The 18,800-nt window shown below is 33.3% G+C and overlaps 1 protein-coding gene and 2 pseudogenes across 1 annotated transcript; 2 read left to right on the top strand and 1 right to left on the bottom strand.

The window, feature by feature from the left end:
• Positions 1-1,203: 1,203 nt before the first annotated feature.
• LOC113731043 (GDSL esterase/lipase At1g28580) lies at positions 1,204-12,307 on the bottom strand. The gene is made up of 5 exons (XM_027256080.2): positions 11,934-12,307; positions 11,489-11,716; positions 2,849-2,997; positions 2,436-2,712; positions 1,204-1,807 (listed from the first exon to the last, which is right to left on the bottom strand). The coding sequence occupies exons 1-5, from the start codon at positions 12,220-12,222 to the stop codon at positions 1,554-1,556; spliced, it is 1,197 nt and encodes a 398-aa protein (XP_027111881.1). The 5' UTR covers positions 12,223-12,307; the 3' UTR covers positions 1,204-1,553.
• LOC140036671 (V-type proton ATPase 16 kDa proteolipid subunit-like) lies at positions 6,717-9,445 on the top strand (annotated as a pseudogene).
• A 2,488-nt stretch (positions 12,308-14,795) lies between the features above and the next one.
• On the top strand, positions 14,796-18,420 carry LOC113728584 (BTB/POZ domain-containing protein At3g05675-like; annotated as a pseudogene).
• Positions 18,421-18,800: the final 380 nt, after the last annotated feature.

Here is an 18,800-nt window from a genome sequence, read left to right as displayed (position 1 = left end):
TATATTTTATTGCCTATTTATATATCATATTACATATTAACTTATTAGTCAACAGTGTTATAAGTTATAATTTATACTTATAAACAAATACGTGACCTTAAAAGCATATTAATTAACATATTAATAACTTTATGTATTATTAATTACATATTAAATATACTTCACTAATCTATATTAAAAAAATCAATCTAAAACTTTGGATATTTTACTGAAATACCGATCTAATTGCCAAATAAAATTTTGGACGGTAATTGGATGTTGACCCTATTGCAAAAAAATCAAAAAAAATTTTTTTTTTTTACTAAATTACCAATTATCAGTCGATGAACACTCCTACTCTTAAGTTGAAGGAAATTTGTTAGTTACTTAAATATCGTTAATAATTATCACTAATTGCTTAAAGCACTTGAACCGGGGGGGTACTAGGGCGGCTATCTAAGGAGTTTAGAGATTGTCTTTTGTACCAGTGGAAATTTTTTTAATTTTCAATTACACCCTTATCAAAATCAGAATTCGTCCTTTCTGAAACTTAAGAAAAGCTATCAAGTTTTCCCTGCTGCTCGTGTAAAATTCCTGCATCAGTCTTTTTACTACGCTTGACGCCAACATCCTTTTTAACGTAATATGCATAAATTTCTCTCAGATTCATTAGACCGTGTATTAAAGCCAGAGAAGTTCATGCGTATAATGAACACTATAAATCTTTTAGTGGAACTAGTGTTTTTGACGGAGGTTGGTACTTAGGTGTAATCTCGATTAGATTAATCTTGTTTCAAAATGAAGTCAGTTAACTTGTGGTATTAAGCTATTAATTAATTAGAAAATTACACAGTAAAAGCAATCCTGTGAAATAGAATCAAATCGAGAGCGGTGACAGAATGAGATGTTCTGTCGAAGTGTTATGTGGCCATAGAAAAAATACAATTTAGTCTTTAATTTATCGGGTGTGAACCAAATTGGCCCTCCATGTTTCTGCTAAAAGAAATATGGTCATTAAAAATTTTCCTTTTAGTCAAATTCATCTCTAATGTTTTGCCTAGACAAGTATTTTTTCCATGATCTAATCTAAAAAATTACAAAAATTCATAAAAATATAATAGTACATAAAAATTTGAAAAGATTATTAAAAATCTGTAGAGTGAAAATAAAAAATCAGTAACTATGAAAATTTATAAAAACGTAATACAAGTATAAAGTATTCAATTTTGAGCAAATGAGCATGTGCTCAACTTACTATCTTTTATACTTTAGATAGCTATAAACATAATGTTGAAAAGTTGGTTGTAAAGTTTATACATGGATCACTATCTCCTTTTTTTTTTACTATCCCATCCCTCCCCACACTCTTTCTACTCGCAAATGTCAGATTTAAGATTTGAATCTGAATCTGACAATGCAGAGAACCTTAAAAACCCTTCCCTTACCCGCCATTGAACCGACCCCCCCAATGGTTCACTATCTATTTATTAAACATATATCGCAAATACAGAAAATTTAAGAATAGAAGTTGCAAGTAATTTAGAGCCATCCCTAATAATTTTTTCCTTTAGAACTCAAGCCGAAGACCTGAAGCTCGTGGATGCAGGAGGACAGAATCTATTAATACGAAGGGCAGAATATGGTCCTTGAAGTAACCCTCGGGCTATGAATCTGTAAGCAGCTTCTGTTAAGTGCAAACCATCCCAAGCAACATATAAAGACGGGTCATCACAACTAGTTGCTGGTGCGTAGCCACATGGCGCAGAGGCATTATAGTTGTATGGGCCTCCAGCTCCACAGCAAGCCTTCAGAGCCCCAGCTTTGAATCCTGTCCAATAACATTTGATCAGTTAATTGCCTTGTTCTTGATTATTTTAGATTTTGCAAAATTAGATTATCGAAAGTGATTATAGAAAACAATTAGAATCAGCAAAAAGTTTTTTTTTTTTCTTAACTTTTTTGTTATTAACAAATACATAATCTAAACAGAAAAGCAAATGCGAACATCACAAAAACTGATTATCCAAAATCAGAATCTGTAATCAATTGAAAACAAGCCCTACATGTGAGCTAATTATTGATTATTATTGCAAAGGGATGATTTTTGAAAAAAAAAAAATGTTCAACAAAATTTAGAGCGGATTGTAAACTAAGGTCGAAACTAAAAAGTTACTAAAATCTTTCTTTAAATTTTGTTAAAAAAATTGCTGTTCGATCCTCTATAGTTTTGTCCATCCCGCTAGAATAAATTAATTGTGTGTATACGTTACTTCTCAATTGTAATTAATCAAACTCACAGGATATTAAAGCTGTCGCTGAGCTCAAATATCATTTCGAAAGAAATCTGGTGGGTTTTAGCTTCTTTTCCCATCATCATTATGTACAAAGAGAAATAGTGATAATAATAAAGTCAAGGAAGAATGCAAATGAACTTGAAAAATCACAGAAATACGTACCGTATTTTTGTGGGGAGCGGTATAAGGTCATTGCAGCGTTGTAGTAATCAGCATAGACAATCAGGGCATGAGGATTGAGTTCTCTAATGCGATTAATTTCTGTCAGCAGAAGTTTATTGTGGTACTTTGCAAACTCGTTTAACCACTTAATGCAACCGGTTTCCATGTCGTAATCATGCTTGTTGGAACTCTGAAAATAAGTTAGGTAAGATGACGAACATCCGATTGGTAGGTTCCCTGGAACCACCAAAGTGTCAGCTCCAAGCTCAATCAACTCCTGAATTATTGCAAAACAAGGTGTGTTGATTATTCATGTTCTCATAAAAAGCATTAAAGAAAAGAAATTCTAATTAATCTTCTTCGTTAAGATTAAGTCACATCGATGTACTAAAAGAAATTAGCGCAAATCTTACTTGGATGGCTGAACTGATAGTCTGCACAACTAGAGGAACAAATGATTCAACCTCTTTAATCTTTAGTCCTTGAAAAAGTGCATGATTATAATCATTCCCACCAATCTCTCCCATTACAACAAGTGAGCTCTCAAGTAATTCCTTGCAATCTGTTCATGAAGTAGTGGATGATTGGATTTAGGGATCGCCCGCGCCACCCCCGCCCCATTGCGACCCCTAAATAGATTAGGATCATAAATGTCAGAAACTTGTGAGAAGCATATTCCACGGTCGAACTCCTTATAATCATATGAAAAATTGAAATCTTGGAGCCATCAAATGGTAATGTCAACACTTGTAATGATATTCTACTTTATGAATATTCTCCTTGACTCAATTGTCCTTTCTCAAATCTGGACTGGCAGCTTCAATTGACAGCAAGAAGTTTTGCCATCATCTACTTTAGGACCATTGGAATGAATCTGATGACTTTGAGGCCCCATTCCGATCGAGGGTGCAGAAAATGAGCATGGGCTGGTTGAAATAAGTTTTGCATGTCAAAACTGAAAAAACTCCTCGTCTACTTCAAAAGTGTTACTAAGATTTGTGCCAAACACGAAGAAATTAACCGTACTTTTTTATCTTTTGGCTTGTTCCGTCAGAACTCACAAGTCAAGTTTAATTCAAATTAATTATTTTGACTAATTGTTTTTACGTAAATGATAAGAAGTCTTTGATATAATTGATGGTGAAGCTGGTAATAAAGCCTTAATTTTCTAATCACTCAAGCTGACTAATGACTAAATGAAAGAGAAAACCTAATTTCAATACCAAACGAAAAAGAAAATTCGACTCAAGTGCTAGCCTGCCGCCCATGACCATTTACTGATAGCGAGTGACCTCTTTGTAAAAAGGCCTTTCTGTCAATAAATTGAACTGTTACCAAAACCAAAAAAGAAAAATTTTCCGTGTAAATCAACTTAGTATTCGAAACATTTTTGCCCCTATCATGTCTCATTTAGCAACCATGAATATTCAATTTTCAGGGAGCAGGCGTTCCAAATTCATATAATATCTTATTCTTTAAAAGTCAAGTTGAGTTAAGCTTCATTATAGTGCAGTGCATGTATGAGGATGAAATAGGCATTACGGAAAAATCAAAGCAATGATCAAATGCTGACCCAATTACTTAGAACTTAGTCAAGTATCCATGTTATAAATAGTACTCCGTGATAACTTGTGTGGGTGGAAAATTTACAAAGTTGCTATCGTAACCTACTACTTTGACATTAAAGTCTTTTCCATTCATCTTATCAAATGGCATAAAAGTTTAAATAAATCTTATATATATTAACAGTGTATATATTATTACAGTTGACTATATGACTCATTTATAAATTTTAAAATTTAAATTTAAATTTAAATTATGTGTCATATATTTATACACTATCAGTATATAGAAGATTAATTTTAAAACTTTCCATGATCAGAAATATTTTAAGAGCATAAGTTTTGGCATTTCTAAACAGTGAATCGCTGATGTGGCAAATATTTCTTTTAAAGTATGGTGGACAGCTTGCATATTCTGGTCTGAGTCTTACATGTTGGACTGATTATGAGTCTTTACATTCACCTACCGCTAACGGACAACCACCATGGTTGCGTTGGTTTATGACAATAATTAGCTCCTTTGATTAAGAGCACAAGAAACTATAAATTGATTGAACAACAATATAAAAATTCAGCCAATTTGATTTCTTCATAGATAGAAGGGATAATTTCACAAACCTTTATTGATGTTTTAAATAATTGCAAAAAAAAATCCCCTCAAGTTATAAAAATTACATATATCTCCCTTACTTTTACTATTTATGTAACAATGTAGGTCCAATAAACTAGATTTTCTCTCAAAATCCTAAATTATCCTTTCCTACAAAACTAAAAAAGAAAAATATATTATACTCAATTACTTCTTTCCACACTGTGCATAAATCCACTATCCTAATCTCTAACAATCACTCAAGTATAAACTCCAATTCCAAATTCAAGTAGATTCCCACATTATATATATAGCATCAATACTTACCATGCAAAATAAAAAACACATACACATATGCCTACACCTACCTCTCCCCATTTTCAGCTAATTTTATATTCCAAAATTAAATTTCAACGCCCCAACACCTTTCCAATACAAACTAATCTAACCTAGAACCACCATTGTAATGCTCTCATATCTTTAAAAATATTAACATTTAAGAAATATAGAATAAATTCTACCTCTACAACAAAATCATAAGCAACAATTACTAATCAAATGAAAGAAATTCTTATGCAAGTTATTGACATTTTACAAAAAAATTTCTTGATAACAGAATTCCATACCTTTCATCCTTCTTCCTATTTCAATCATTAATTTCATTATTTTTTCTCTATCACCACGAGTCTGTTCATTTCATTCGAGTTTGACACATAATATGCTCCCTTTGTTGATATTACAATTTCAATTTGCTAATATCCATAAAACTAAAAACAACAAAAAGAGGGTATAACAATATAGCATCTAGGGAAGAGAGGAGCGAAAATAGACACGAGGTAGAAATAGGATTTTTTTGAGTTTTATAAATATATTACCTTAAATTGTGAATTGTCTACCAAGTGGAGAGTATTATAGGTACTTTACTATGTTAAAGAAGGTAAGTGTAGTTACTTAAATCTGAGAGGAGTCGAGTGAAATTGTCAAAAACCTCAAACGAGGTTTCTAAAATTATCCCTAGATAGAATGGTCAGAAACCAACAGCATCCTAGCAATTAGGATTCTAATCTAGGGTTATCCAAGTTCAATAATTTTAATTAACAAGAAGGTCCGGATTTAATGGCTAAATTTAAGGTTTCAGGAATTAGATGTTTTGGGTTCTAATTTATCTAATTCCTATTCTCTTTCTCCGCTTCTTAAATCCTACCTCTTTCCGATTGAAATTTTTTAAAAAAAGTTCAGCAACTTCATTTATCAGGGGAAATTGTTTAAAACATCATTCATATTTTGTTAGATGAATTTTTTCAACCTTCACTTTTAAAAGGGTTAATCACAATTAATTCCCTTAAAATACATCCTATTTCTCACTTTATCCTCTAACGTTTTATTTGTCTCACTTTATACCTTATTGGACAAAATTATCCCTTTATCATTCTAATTTTTTTTTAAATTTTTTCTCTCTTTTGTTATTTTTGTTTCTCTTTTATCCTTCCTCAATTTTCTTTGTCTTTTTCTTCTTTGTTTATTTCTTCCTTTTTCCTAGAAGAAACATCATCTAAGTGATTGAAGCTAAAAATAAGAAATCCCAAAGATTTATATTTTTCCTCAAATGATCATAAAATATTCAAACCCTTTCCCCAAAATACCATATTCAACCTTTCAGTTCTTTTTCTTTCCCCTTCCTGTCCCATTTCTCAGTTCATTCTCAAGAAATCATCATAAGATGAATTTGTAATCTGATTAACAATCATTAGTTGTAATTTGTAATACATGGCATCGTATATAGATTGAAATTAGCTTTTGATACTTTTGAAAGCTTCATCCAGAAATCCAATTACAAACTTTAGATAAAATGTTCTGTTGAGATGAAGTTTTCTGTTTAGAAGGATGGAAGAGAGAAGAAAGAATAAAGAGGAAAAGAAATAAAGGAGGGGAAAAATAGGAAAAGATAAAAGATAAATGAAAAGTCAAACTAATGAAAGGGTAATTTTGTCATGTCACTACTACAAAAATAGTCTTTAATGACACATCTATTATGACACTTTTAGAAAAATGTCATAATACAATCTTAATATGACATGCAATAGGAATGGTCATTAAAAAGAAAAAGAAAACACCATAACGATGTCGTAATGGCTGGAAACAGATTGAAAAAAAAAAACAGAAAATGCTGAAACTCTCCACTAAGACGCCTTTTTTTCAAAAAATTTGTAAGCCCTCCTCCAGAACCTACCTGATCTCAAGCTCTACTCTTTCATCCCCCAATTTTTTCTCTCCGGATAAAACCAATCATTCCAATTGAAACATGTGATCTGGAGCGGAACAGCGCAGCAGTGTCAAAACACCCAAAATTACCAATCGGATCGCTGCAATAGAGAGAGAGAGCCCCCAATTCCGGAAAGCTCTTTCGATCGAATTTCCGATCAATTTTCTAGTTTGTAACCTAAAAGCGATCTTAATCTGAAGAAAAATGTCATCAACTTTTAGCGGCGATGAAATTGCTCCTTTTTTTGGCTTCCTCGGCGCGGCTGCCGCCCTTGTCTTCTCCTGTACGATCCCTAACCCTAACATAGATAACTACGTTTACATTTTTTTTTTATCAAATTTCATGTCGATTTATTTTTTTCATTTTTCCTATTTATTATGGGAATTTAGGCATGGAAGCTGCTTATGGGACAACGAAGAGTGGGTAGGAGTGGAATCAATGGGGGTGATGCGGCCAGAGCTTGTGATGAAGTCGATCGTCCCGGTTGTTATGGCTGGTGTGCTGGGTATCTACGGTTTGATTATTGTTGTCGTCATCAGTACTGGAATTAATTCTAAGACCAAAGCTTATTACCTCTTTGATGGCTATGCACATCTTTCTTCTGGCTTGGCTTGCGGTCTCACTGGCCTTTCCGCGGGAATGGCCATCAGAATTGTCGGTGATGCTGGTATCAGGTAGTTTAACTTGTTTTTGTCCTGATTAAAGAGATGTATTGTCTATTTGTGTTGGTTCTTGCAGCTATTTTTTTGCTGATGTTTGTAAATTGTGCTTCTATTGGTTGGATATCTGTGTCTAACTAACTAACTTACATTTAGTTTAGGCCTTTTTTGTTTGAAACATATATCGGTTTCACTTTTTGGAGCTTGTTTCTGCTCATTTTGCTGGGATTTCAGGATAGAGTCCCTTGTAGAATAGTAGAGCTCATGAGAATACATGGTACTTCTAACAGATGTTATAAGGTACATGTTAGTATGGGATAAGCCTACTGCATCTGAGATTGTTTGACTCTAATTAGGGGCTTGTCTTCCTAGAAAACTATGTGAATGTGTTATGCATTTCTGGTCTCCATGTTTTATTGTAACTTTACTTCAGGGTTAATTCGCATTTCCATATTGTATTACTATTCGTGCTCCTTATCTTGTGGAATTTCTGGTTTTGTAATAAATCAGCCTGCTATTTATTGTTGCCTCTTGAATTTCACTAGAAACCTAAAGATCATGAAGTGAAGTATGGTAGTTGCCTTTTTGCATTTCAACCTGCATTAGATAGATGATTATTAATGAACTTCGGTAGCTGACAAACTAGTGGTTATGTTGACTTTCTAAACATAGTAGCTCTGTACCATTAGTAGACAAACATGTAGAGATCGTAAGCTGATGTGAAGAAACTTGATTTTGTTGCAAAGATGAAGGTAGTAAGTAAAATTATGAAACTATAATTACGAGAAACTGTCTCAAATGCCATTGTAAAGGGCATGTATTAAGTTAGAGGATCCAAGGGTCTTGGGTAGGCCTGACTTCCTCAATGCCCAGATTCTGCTACCCAATTGGCAAGCTCAATGTCAATGTCAGTGCCCAGATATGTTGCTTCTTATATTAAAGTACCTAATACTTTCCAGTTTCTTTGTATTTTAATATTTGTTTCATGAACCTACTTTTCAATGTAGTTGTGTTAAAAAATAAAAAAGAAGAACAAGAAGAAAGAAAGAAAGAGAGACTTGAATCTCTGATGCTTTACATAACTTAAAATATTCCTTATCATAAAATACTTATGGCAGGTAAACATGCAAAAAAGAAAAGTAAGTGTTGTGAGGTTACTTTGAAGGACTACTCTTTAGTGATTGTGTCCTTCTATTGCTTGTTCCAACTGATAAACTTCTTGCTCTACTTATTACAACCTGTCAGTCACCTTTGAGTTGTAATTAGTAAAATAGTTTCCCACTCTTAGCATAGTCTTTAAACTTAGAACAGAAAAGCTTTTAGTTTGATTTTTGTTCATTTATGATTTATGATGAATCTCCTGGGCTCAGCAGTTATCATGCTGTTATGCACCATTAGTGATTTTCTGTATCTAACGTTACTTATTTTATGTCCACTATCAAGTGTGCTTCAGAATTTTTATGTTACTACTGCAGAGCAAATGCACCACAGCCAAAGCTTTTTTGTTGGGATTATCCTTTCTTCCCGAGCAGGCCAATCCAGAGCTGATTGAGAATTTTTATTCCAGTTTAACTTATAAGCTGGAATATTTTTGCTTGTCCACGTGTGGGGATCGGAGTTATGCTAGTCACGGAGTGGATTCTTTTTCTCTTATATTTGTTTGTGTTTATTATTCATCATCTCATTTGCCTGTGTGAATTGTAATTTGTCTTGTTTGGTTTACGACACTTGTAGGTGAATATTGAAGAAAACTAAAGCAACATTGGGTCAAGTGGCAGTTTTTTGAAGACATCTTCCTTACTTTGTAGTTGAGTTGCTGTTAAAGGTGTCCTTCATATGTACACGACTAATTTAAAATCATCTAAATTAGTATGTAATTTGTAGACACTTTTGGTGTGGATTTTTTGGATGATGTACTTTTGCTCAAGTTTGGATGATTGCATTGCTTCTTTTATATTATTGTACTAGCTACGTTACAATCCTTCAAAATTTAGGATCTGAGATGCTTGTGCAGCAGGATGAAATGTGATTTCTGACGTTAGATAATATGCAACAGGAAGTTGAAACACTTTAATTTGGATGCTATACTAACAAGTAGAAAATGTCATAAAGGCCTGATCTAGTTACTCTTCAAAAGTGTCATAATATTGCTATCTACTTATATTAAAAAAGTGTTGTGATATGTTATTGTACTCAAGCATTTCTTGTCATTATAAAGTGTCATAATAGGCATAAATAATGACATTTAATAATGTCATAATAATGATAAATTGGGACACGTAAAACTATCATAAACCTATCGTGACGCGAGAATGGACGACGCTTTCAGTAGAGCGTCATTATAGCCTAAACGTCATGACATAGATTTATAATGACGCTTTTGAATGTCATAAAAGGACACTTTTGTAGTAGTGTGTAGATGGTTAAGTGACAAAATTTAAAGCTTAAGGGGTGAAGCGAGAAATGAGATATACCTTAAAAGGATTAATTGTAATTGACCCCTTTTAAAATGATAATTTTACGTGTTTTACAAAATTAAATAGGTAAAGTTTGATCCCAACCTAAATTTTCGATCATTTTTTACCTTGAATCAATCACGTGATCCACACATGTTCATCTTTTTTGGGACAAAAAGTTAAATCCCATTTATAATTAAATAAATGATTCTATTCATATTTATTTTTGCCATTAGAAAAGTAAGATCTGATCCGAACTATATTTTTTTTTCCTAAAAAAGTAAGATCTGATCCAATCTATATTTATTTTTACCATTAAAATGGTGGTATCAACATTTTTGACATAAAAAATAACTGTATGTTGATCACATGGTAATTTCAAACTAAAAAGTATTCAAAAAATTAGGTTGATACCAAATTTTGCTAATTTAGATTTGCAAGGGATGTTAAGTTAACATTTTAACAAGTGAAAGATGAAAAAATTAATTTGATAAAATGTAAGAGATGTTTTGAATGTTTTTCCCCAATTATTATAACTTGTAAGTGTATATGGATTGTACTAGGAATGCTCCAGAATAACTTGTAACCATCAGTAGAATAATACCAAGCATTCTACTATCCACTTATCTTCGAAACACCATTCGGTACAAACAAGTGGTGTACAAGTTCTCCAGAATTTTTGGATTTCTATGCTGTAAGATTTTTTCCATTACAATCTTTTTAGACGGATTGTTTTTTGTCTGTAATGAAACGGATGATAATATATACGTCTTGACTTTTTCAAAAACACAATTAGCAACAGAATAAACTGAATCTGCCTCGAGAAAGATCCTTTTTTTTTTTTTTTGGAGAATGAGTACTAGATAGAGTTGAACGTCATTTCTAGTTCAAAATAGTGAAAATTTCGTTCTACGGAAGTTAACTAATTAGCAGGGTAGAAACTCAATCAACTAAAAAAGTCTTGATTCGTGAATGTAAAAAAATACATAAAGAAATAAAATTGTAAAAAAATAAAATAAATATAAAAAAATACACATATAGTAGGAAAAAGAGAGCAACTAAAGTACATAAAGAATAAAACAGAAAGAGCAGGTGCAGTTTCAACCTTGGGTTAATTTTACTTTCCACCCTTTAACTATGTCTGAATTTTTATTTTAGTCCTTAAGTTTTTTTTTTAAGGATTTTAGTCCTTAAGTTTAAAAAAAAAGATACTTTTAATTCTAAAATATAAAATTTATTTCAGTTTAATCTGTAAAGTATAAAATGTGTCCCTCATTAGCCCCAAATATATAAAGTTTGCTCCACTTTAATCCCTAAAATATACAATTAGTATCATCTAAGTATAAAATCTATCTCACTTACGTTAATCATTTTACTTAAGTTGGAGAAATTTTATATTTTAAGAACCAAAGTGTCCCATTCAAAAGTTTATCAGATCAAAATAGAAATTCGAGAATAATTTAAGGACACAAAGTGGAATTAACCCTTCAACTTTCAGTGCGCATAAGCATGACCACTACTTACCAGATGACTCTTTGCAAAAAGAAGCCAACATCTCTTTGAACCACCCCAATTGAGTTCCCAAAGACACATTCGTGAAAGGATTATGAATTCCTCTTTCCCTGAAAACTGAATCGTCTATCGCTGTAGCTCCTATTACTGCAAAATTCGAGCATTTAATAAAATCTGACCTTCCCCTTATGTCTTTTCCGGCAAAATATGGCCGTATCAGTGGAAACCCGAGACTCTCAGCTACAGTAAGAAATTTTCAATACATTAATACCTATACAAAACAAAGAGATGGCTAACCAGCCAATAGAACAACAATTTAGCAGTCATATTTGATAATTTTTCTAAGAGAAGTAGGAATCGAACGCTTGCCTTGGCACGAAAAGAATAAATTAATGTGTGCATGCACATGCGTATGTATATATGTGTGTGTGTGCGGTGATTTAGTCTTTTGACCTACCAATGAAGTCGATGACAAGACGACCATCGGAGCAACGACCAGTAGGGTGGTGAAAGAAGGTTTCACCATAAGGTGGTAGGAAAAAGTGTGGAGGAGTATTGGAGGAGGAGGAGGAGAGGCGGTCCAGGCGGAGTAAGTTGCCAGTGTCAGCAAGGGAATCACCAAAACTGATGATGGATTTGTAGCATGTTCCAGCTGATGATGCTCTTGCTGTAATTGATGGATTTAGGCAGGTAAGTACGATTGTTGTGAACACAGATGTTAGTAATGGGACAGAAGATGAGGCCATAATCTAGTGCCAAATGGCAATAATGGTAAAGGTTTAAGAACTTAAAAAGAATCTGCAATAAAGTTTGCTAGATGCTGAATGCTTCTTATATTAAAAAGTGGTGTCCTTTTTATGCTGATTGATTGAACCACTCCACTCCACTAACTTGTTGCAACAGTGAGAGAACGTCACCACCAAGCAAGGGCTTGTTGGCCTCACGTCACCACCAAGCAAGAGATTGTTGACACGGGACTAATAAAGACTCTAGTATTCTTCGGAGTATGACAATAACTATACGATTTGACATCTAATTGTCTTTTTTTTTTTGGGTTAAATTTCACTTGAACCCATCAACTATAAACACACATCTATTTTTAGTCCTTAAACTTCAATGTTGGGTACTTTGTCTGCTAAAATATAAAATCAATCTCGCTCTAGTCCTTTAATTTCAATTTTGGACACTTTACTCCCAAAATTCATCCCACTTTAGTATTTAAATTTTGAGTACCATACTTGCCTACTAGATTTCATAGGATGTATTTGAAAATTTCGTAGGATGTATTTTATACTTTAGGGGATAACATATCCAAAGTTAAAGTTTAAGGATTAAAATAGGATGAATTTCATATTTTTAAGGCATAAAGTATCCCAAATGAAAGTCTAGGAATTAATGTGAGAGTGTTTCCATAGTTTAAGAACGTAATGTGAAATTTAGCCCTTTTCTCTTGGGGAAAAAGATCCTCCAACCTTTCTATACGCACAAGTCATGGATATGCCGTACGTGTGTTTACATAAACGTCTATTTTGTGTTTTTAGATGCATGCATGCGTCAATAATGAATAAATTCCAAAATTTCAAGCTTTAAAGTTTTGCTATAGAGAAAGAAAAGATTATCCCTATCAAAATTAAAAAGAGTTATGGAAAATTGAGTAGTTTCAATTTAACCTCTAAAAATTGTTACTATCTCAAATAAGCCCCCATAAATCATTTGCCACAATTTATGCCTTTGACTATTAAAATATGTTTAAAAAACGTATTTTAAAAAAAAAGACTTTTAAAGTACGTTGTAATCCAACCTCTCTTGATAACACTATAATCTAACATACGTATAAGGACTCTTCATGGTGTTTTTTTTTCCAATCATACGAAGACTTAAAATTGTGCGACGGAAAGATGAAGCCTACATGTGCAAAAAGAAAAGGAAGAAAGAAAATAAAAAGATTCTATTCTCTTGAAGAAATATTATCTAACTCCCCAATCCAATTGGTGATAACTAAAAGCTTTGAAAATGTTCAAGGGCTTAATTGAGATCATTGTTAACTTTGATGGGCTAAATTGATTTTTTTGATAGTTTTAGAAAAATTATTATTATTATTATTATTTTGTATAAGGACCAGGCATCATAGATATAGGTAACGTGGAAAATAGCGGATTGTAAGAGGGTGAGATTTATTAGATGGCACTAATTCGCTGACTTGCACTATTATATTTTGGATTATTACGATTAAATTTGTACAATATGGTATGCATATTTCAATTAGTGTTTTGGCATATTGAACAGGTAAAGAATGAGATAATAATAAGCTAGATATATTTACATATAATATCAAACTAGAAATGAGCATGTTCATTACAAGTATATTGGACACCAATTATGACCTTGGATTATTTATTTGTGCACAAAGACTGTAAAAATTTGGCTTGGCCTCAAGCCAAATTATGACCAATTATGAGTATGTGCATTGCAAGTGTACTGGACAGCAATTATGGCCTTGGATTATTTACGCTCTCTACTTATCCGTTTTCTCTTTACTCTCAACCTTTTCTCTACCATTTTTCCTCCATACGGTAAAAAATCTTGATCTCAAATCAAGGTCTCCCTTCCACTTCCTCTGTTTTTGTTTTTTAGTTTAATAAAATCTCTCCTACAATATTTTAATGAGAGTTTTGTCTCTCCTAGTATTTATTAGTAAAAATTTTCCGCTCTCTAAGACTATTCTAATGGGAGTTTTGTTTAGTTTTTTGTTATTTTTTCTTAGATTTAATTTTTTCATATCTATATGTTAAATCTAAAATTTCTTATGGTTTCTTGTCAGATCTCATCACTAGTTTTGAGTTTGAACCAATTGGATAGCAGATTTGAAGAAATAGACATGCACATATATTTATGAAACAACTCGTGCAGTTAATCAAATCTGATGGTTTGTAATTCACAATATAATCTTTAATGATTTTTCATATCAGATATATCTGTGACATGTTTTATGTATTTTTTGCTATTAGTTTAGATGGTTTTGTCCAGCAAATCATGCTGGATGATTTTCAGCTATTTTATTAATAATAATTACTTTTTTATCAAAAAAAGGCTGTAAGAATTTGTAGACCCTCTTGTCTGATATAATGACATTTTTTTTTAGAAAATTTTTAAGTTGAATCTTTAAATACCTAAGAAAAGAAATCTCACATGAGATTGATGCGAACAAAATAAATAAATGCTCCATTTATTTTTCCCTTTTTGGCACTTGTTATTTGCTATGCAAATTGAAGTTTAGAAAAAGTATTGGAGTGGCAATTTATTTAAGAAGAGCAATAGGATGACAGACACTGTGAATTTCACCCTCAAAGACGTCAATGAAGACGGTTTCTTCAATTTTACAAATTTAGTTTCTTAATTATGCTTAATTATTAAGCGAGCCCTAAAGCTTTTTTCTTCTCCATCTGATTCTTCCTCGTCCCTTTTTGGTGCCCATATCACAATATCCCTATTCTCTATTCTCCTTTCTCCTAATGTAATCCACCCTGCTGTGGAAACGAATCTTTAGTTATTATTATACGACAAAATTTCATAGTAAATAATCAATTGAATCAACTTACAAGAAACCAACCCAGCTCCGCCAACGACAAATTTAAAGAAATCTTTCACTCTTTCACGAAACCCAACCCAGCTCTGTCAACTTCGAATCCAATCAAAGATTCGTTTTCTTATCTCCAATTTAAATAAATCTTTCATGTAATTCCTTTTAAATACTTCAAACACTCCACTTCTTAGGTTAAGACTTTTATGGCTTACTCATGGAAATTTTGCCCTTCATAGTTTCCATGAAAATACTCATTCATAATCATAACACACGCATACATATATTTTCTAGTTTACATGTATATATACATTATTCACCGATGGACACAAGTTAACATTTTAGAGAGGTTAAAATAAAGTGATATAGATAATTATTGCATCATAAAACTATGACCATTGCTTGTGGAGTTGAGGGGTTCATTTTATTTTATTTTTTTTCCTCTCTCACCCGTCTCAACACCCTTCCCACCATTAACTTTCAAGTCCATGATTCAAACTCTAAACCTGATAGTGGGGTGAACTCTAAGAACCACTTGATCAACCCTAATAGTCGGTTCATTTTAGTTTTAATTATGCAATCTACTAAAAAGTTTTGGAAAATGGCCAATTTAATCCCTAAATTTTTTTTCGTCGATTTAGTCCCTATATATTATTTGTAGCAAATTTGATCTTTAAACTTATATTTCGGTTCTAATCAAGGAACTTAGCAGTGGCATCACAGCATAATTTCCATCAAGCTCCTAATCGAGCAACCCAAAAGGGGTATTTTAAGGATTTTAATGTTGGGGTTGTGACCAAAAAGAGTAAATCGATAAAAAAATTCATTTCTAAACCTAGAGTTCTTTCAAGAAAGAGATATCTACTCAATTTTCCCAAACACGCGTACAAAAAGCACTGCAATTAAATGAATCCGAGAAGGAATTGGGACAAAGCATGCTCAAGCTTAGCTAGCAATCAAGTTTCTAACACTGTCGTCTGCTCCAATGGATGTTCAATGTCCTTCCCAAGATGGATTTGATGAAAGATTTTGTTGGTAACTGTGTAGATATATCAGATAATATACTGGTTGTTGTTGAAAATAGTAAAAAGTTTGATTCTGCTTTCTAGGGTCTGAAGGTAAAGCTTATAGAAGTCACGGCAAAAGTATTGAAAGTAGTCGGATATGGAAACGTGATTCTTCTTGCACAATGCCGAGTATATTTGCTAAAGACATGGCTTCCTGTTAGGAAATTGGCTTAATTTCTTTTAGATAGAATTCTTATTTGTATGGAAGTAACTAGTTTCCTAATTGGTTTTAGTTACTTGAAGTAGTAGTCAAGTAAAGCCCTATTTAGCTAGATGCTATTTTCTACTCTATATGAGTTTAGGAAATAGTATTGATTTCCTATTGTTATTTGATTTTTTGGCAGTAATGTTCTCTATAAATAGGTGGGTTGGCATACTACACAAAGAAAAACACAAGGAGACACAAGGAGCATCATGTAACCTTATACATAGGGTGTGAGAGGGGCTTCTTGGGAGATGAGAGATGGTATACAAGGGTTGGGTTTGGGTTTAAGTTGTATTCTTGTATAGGGTTTTTTCCTCATAATAAAGAACGGATTTCTCTCCGTGGACGTAGGCTCAATGGTGGAGCCGAACCACGTTAAATATTGTGTGTCGTCTATCTTTCATACTTGTGGCTTGTTCCTCATTAAATTGTTGTGCACTTGATATCTCAATAGTTGTTTGTTCCGCGTTTGGATCCTAACAAGTGGTATCAGAGCCTGGTTGCGAGACTGGGCAATAGAGCAAAGTTCATGGTTGGATCCTAGTTAACTATTGAGATCAAGTGAATTTGTAGCTGTTACTAATTGAACAATTTAATGAGTGGTATCCTTGTTTCAATGGTTTTGGCAAAAAGCATTGATGATGAAGGATGAAAAGTCGAAAAGTATGGAGATGCTTGATGGTGAATCTAGGCAGGTGATTCAATGGTCAAGAAAAAGGTGGAGTCCAATGTTGATTTTGGACGTGAATCGGTAGAGACTTTCTCACACCTCCAACGGTTGATACTTCATTCCGGTGGATTTTAGATTTTGGTTGTGTTTTTTGGGTGGTGTGGCACGTGTCCCAAAAAAATAAGGAGATCTAATTTCTATGCGCCAGAAGACTCTGATAGTTACGAGTTTTTCGTTTTAGATGGAGTCTTGAAAACCATACATAGCGAGATAGTCCTGAGGATGGGAAGAAGTATGGTGATTTTACCACTTGATTGCCTCAATGGTTAGGGTTAGAGCTCATAGAAGGGGATCCCAAATTGCAAGTGGTGGTGAGAAGAAATCTTGCAAAGGGAGATGGTAAATTGGGGCACCGTCTCACGAGTCAACTGGAGGTTGGATTCGGGGTAACTACACATGTTTATTTGCCGATTGAATCAATTTGGTGTCAAGACTGTATTGATTCGGGTGTGTAGTTTGGTACTATATTATTTGGTAGTTGAAGGCAAATGGTTGCTAAAAGAAATTTTCGCCAAGGTGGAGATTTGTTAGGAAATTGGCTTAATTTCTTTTAGGTAGAAATCTTATTTGTGTGGAAGTAACTAGTTTTCTAATTGGTTTTAGTTACTTGAAGTAGTAGTCAAGTAAAGTCCTATTTAGCTAGATGCTATTTTCTACTCTATATGAGTTTAGGAAATAGTATTGGTTTCCTATTGTTATTTGGTTTTTTGGCAGTAATGTTATCTATAAATAGGTGGGTTGGCATACTACACAAAGAGAAACACAAGGAGACACAAGGGGCATCATGTAGCCTTATACATGGGGTGTGAGAGAGGGTTCTTGGGAGATGAGAGATGGTATACAAGGGTTGGGTTTGGGTTTAAGTTGTATTCTTTCTTGTATAGGGTTTTCCCCTCATAATAAAGAACGGATTTCTCTTCGTGGACGTAGGCTCAATGGTGGAGCCGAACCACGTTAAATATTGTATGTCGTCTATCTTTCATACTTGTGGCTTGTTCCTCATTAAATTGTTATACACTTGATATCTCAATAGTTATTTGTTCCGCGCTTGGATCCTAACACTTCCGTACATACGGTAGATAAAGCCCCTTTTAGATTCCATGGCCGACAAGGAGACCGAGTTCCCATTCAAGTTGGATGAACATCTGTGCCAGAGCATTGAGAGAGCCATGGTCCCATTGATTTTGGCATTGCCATCGAGTGATCAAGCCGACATCCTTGTGAACTGGATGAGCTCTGTGCAGTTAAGGTATCCTAATCTGAGCGAGGCTTTTTGAGGTCTGGCGTTATCGAACCAAGTCAGCAAAGAGAAGATTGGTGGAGGGCTTAAATAATGTTGGTAACACCGCTGTCAGCCTCTAACTCATCTAAGCGTATTTTGTGTTGCATGATTAAATTTTGACGGAGGTGGAAAAGAAGCCTCCACTTTATGTATTTTTTGATTGATGTATGGTTTCAGAGATGGTTTTTTTTTTGGCTTCATTCTTACTTTTTGGAAAAATTCCAGTGGTAAGTTTTGATATAACAAATTTGTTTTAGTGATAAGTTTTCTCAAAAAGACTTCTCTGTCAGTTAATTTGATATAATTTTTGTTATAGTCCCAGCATCGAAGTCTCTAAAATACCCCTTCTGGGCTGCTCGATTATGAGCCTGATGAAAATTATACGGTGACATCGCCATTGAGTTCCTTGATTGAAACCAAAATATAAGTTTAAGGATTAAATTGACTACAAAAAATATAT

The sequence above is a fragment of the Coffea arabica genome, chromosome 2e (assembly GCF_036785885.1).
Source record: "Coffea arabica cultivar ET-39 chromosome 2e, Coffea Arabica ET-39 HiFi, whole genome shotgun sequence".
Taxonomy (NCBI): domain Eukaryota; kingdom Viridiplantae; phylum Streptophyta; class Magnoliopsida; order Gentianales; family Rubiaceae; genus Coffea; species Coffea arabica.
This window is presented reverse-complemented; position numbering and strand designations above follow the sequence as displayed.

Bases quoted from the DNA above. Each gene is read 5' to 3' on its own strand.
- LOC113731043 (XM_027256080.2), bottom strand. From the start codon at position 12,222: ATGGCCTCATCTTCTGTCCCATTACTAACATCTGTGTTCACAACAATC. The intron at 2,998-11,488 runs GTAAGTAGTGGT...CTTCATGAACAG, and splicing joins TTTTTGCAAAGAGTCATCTG to ATTGCAAGGAATTACTTGAG. The intron at 2,713-2,848 runs GTAAGATTTGCG...GCAATAATTCAG, and splicing joins CTATCAGTTCAGCCATCCAA to GAGTTGATTGAGCTTGGAGC.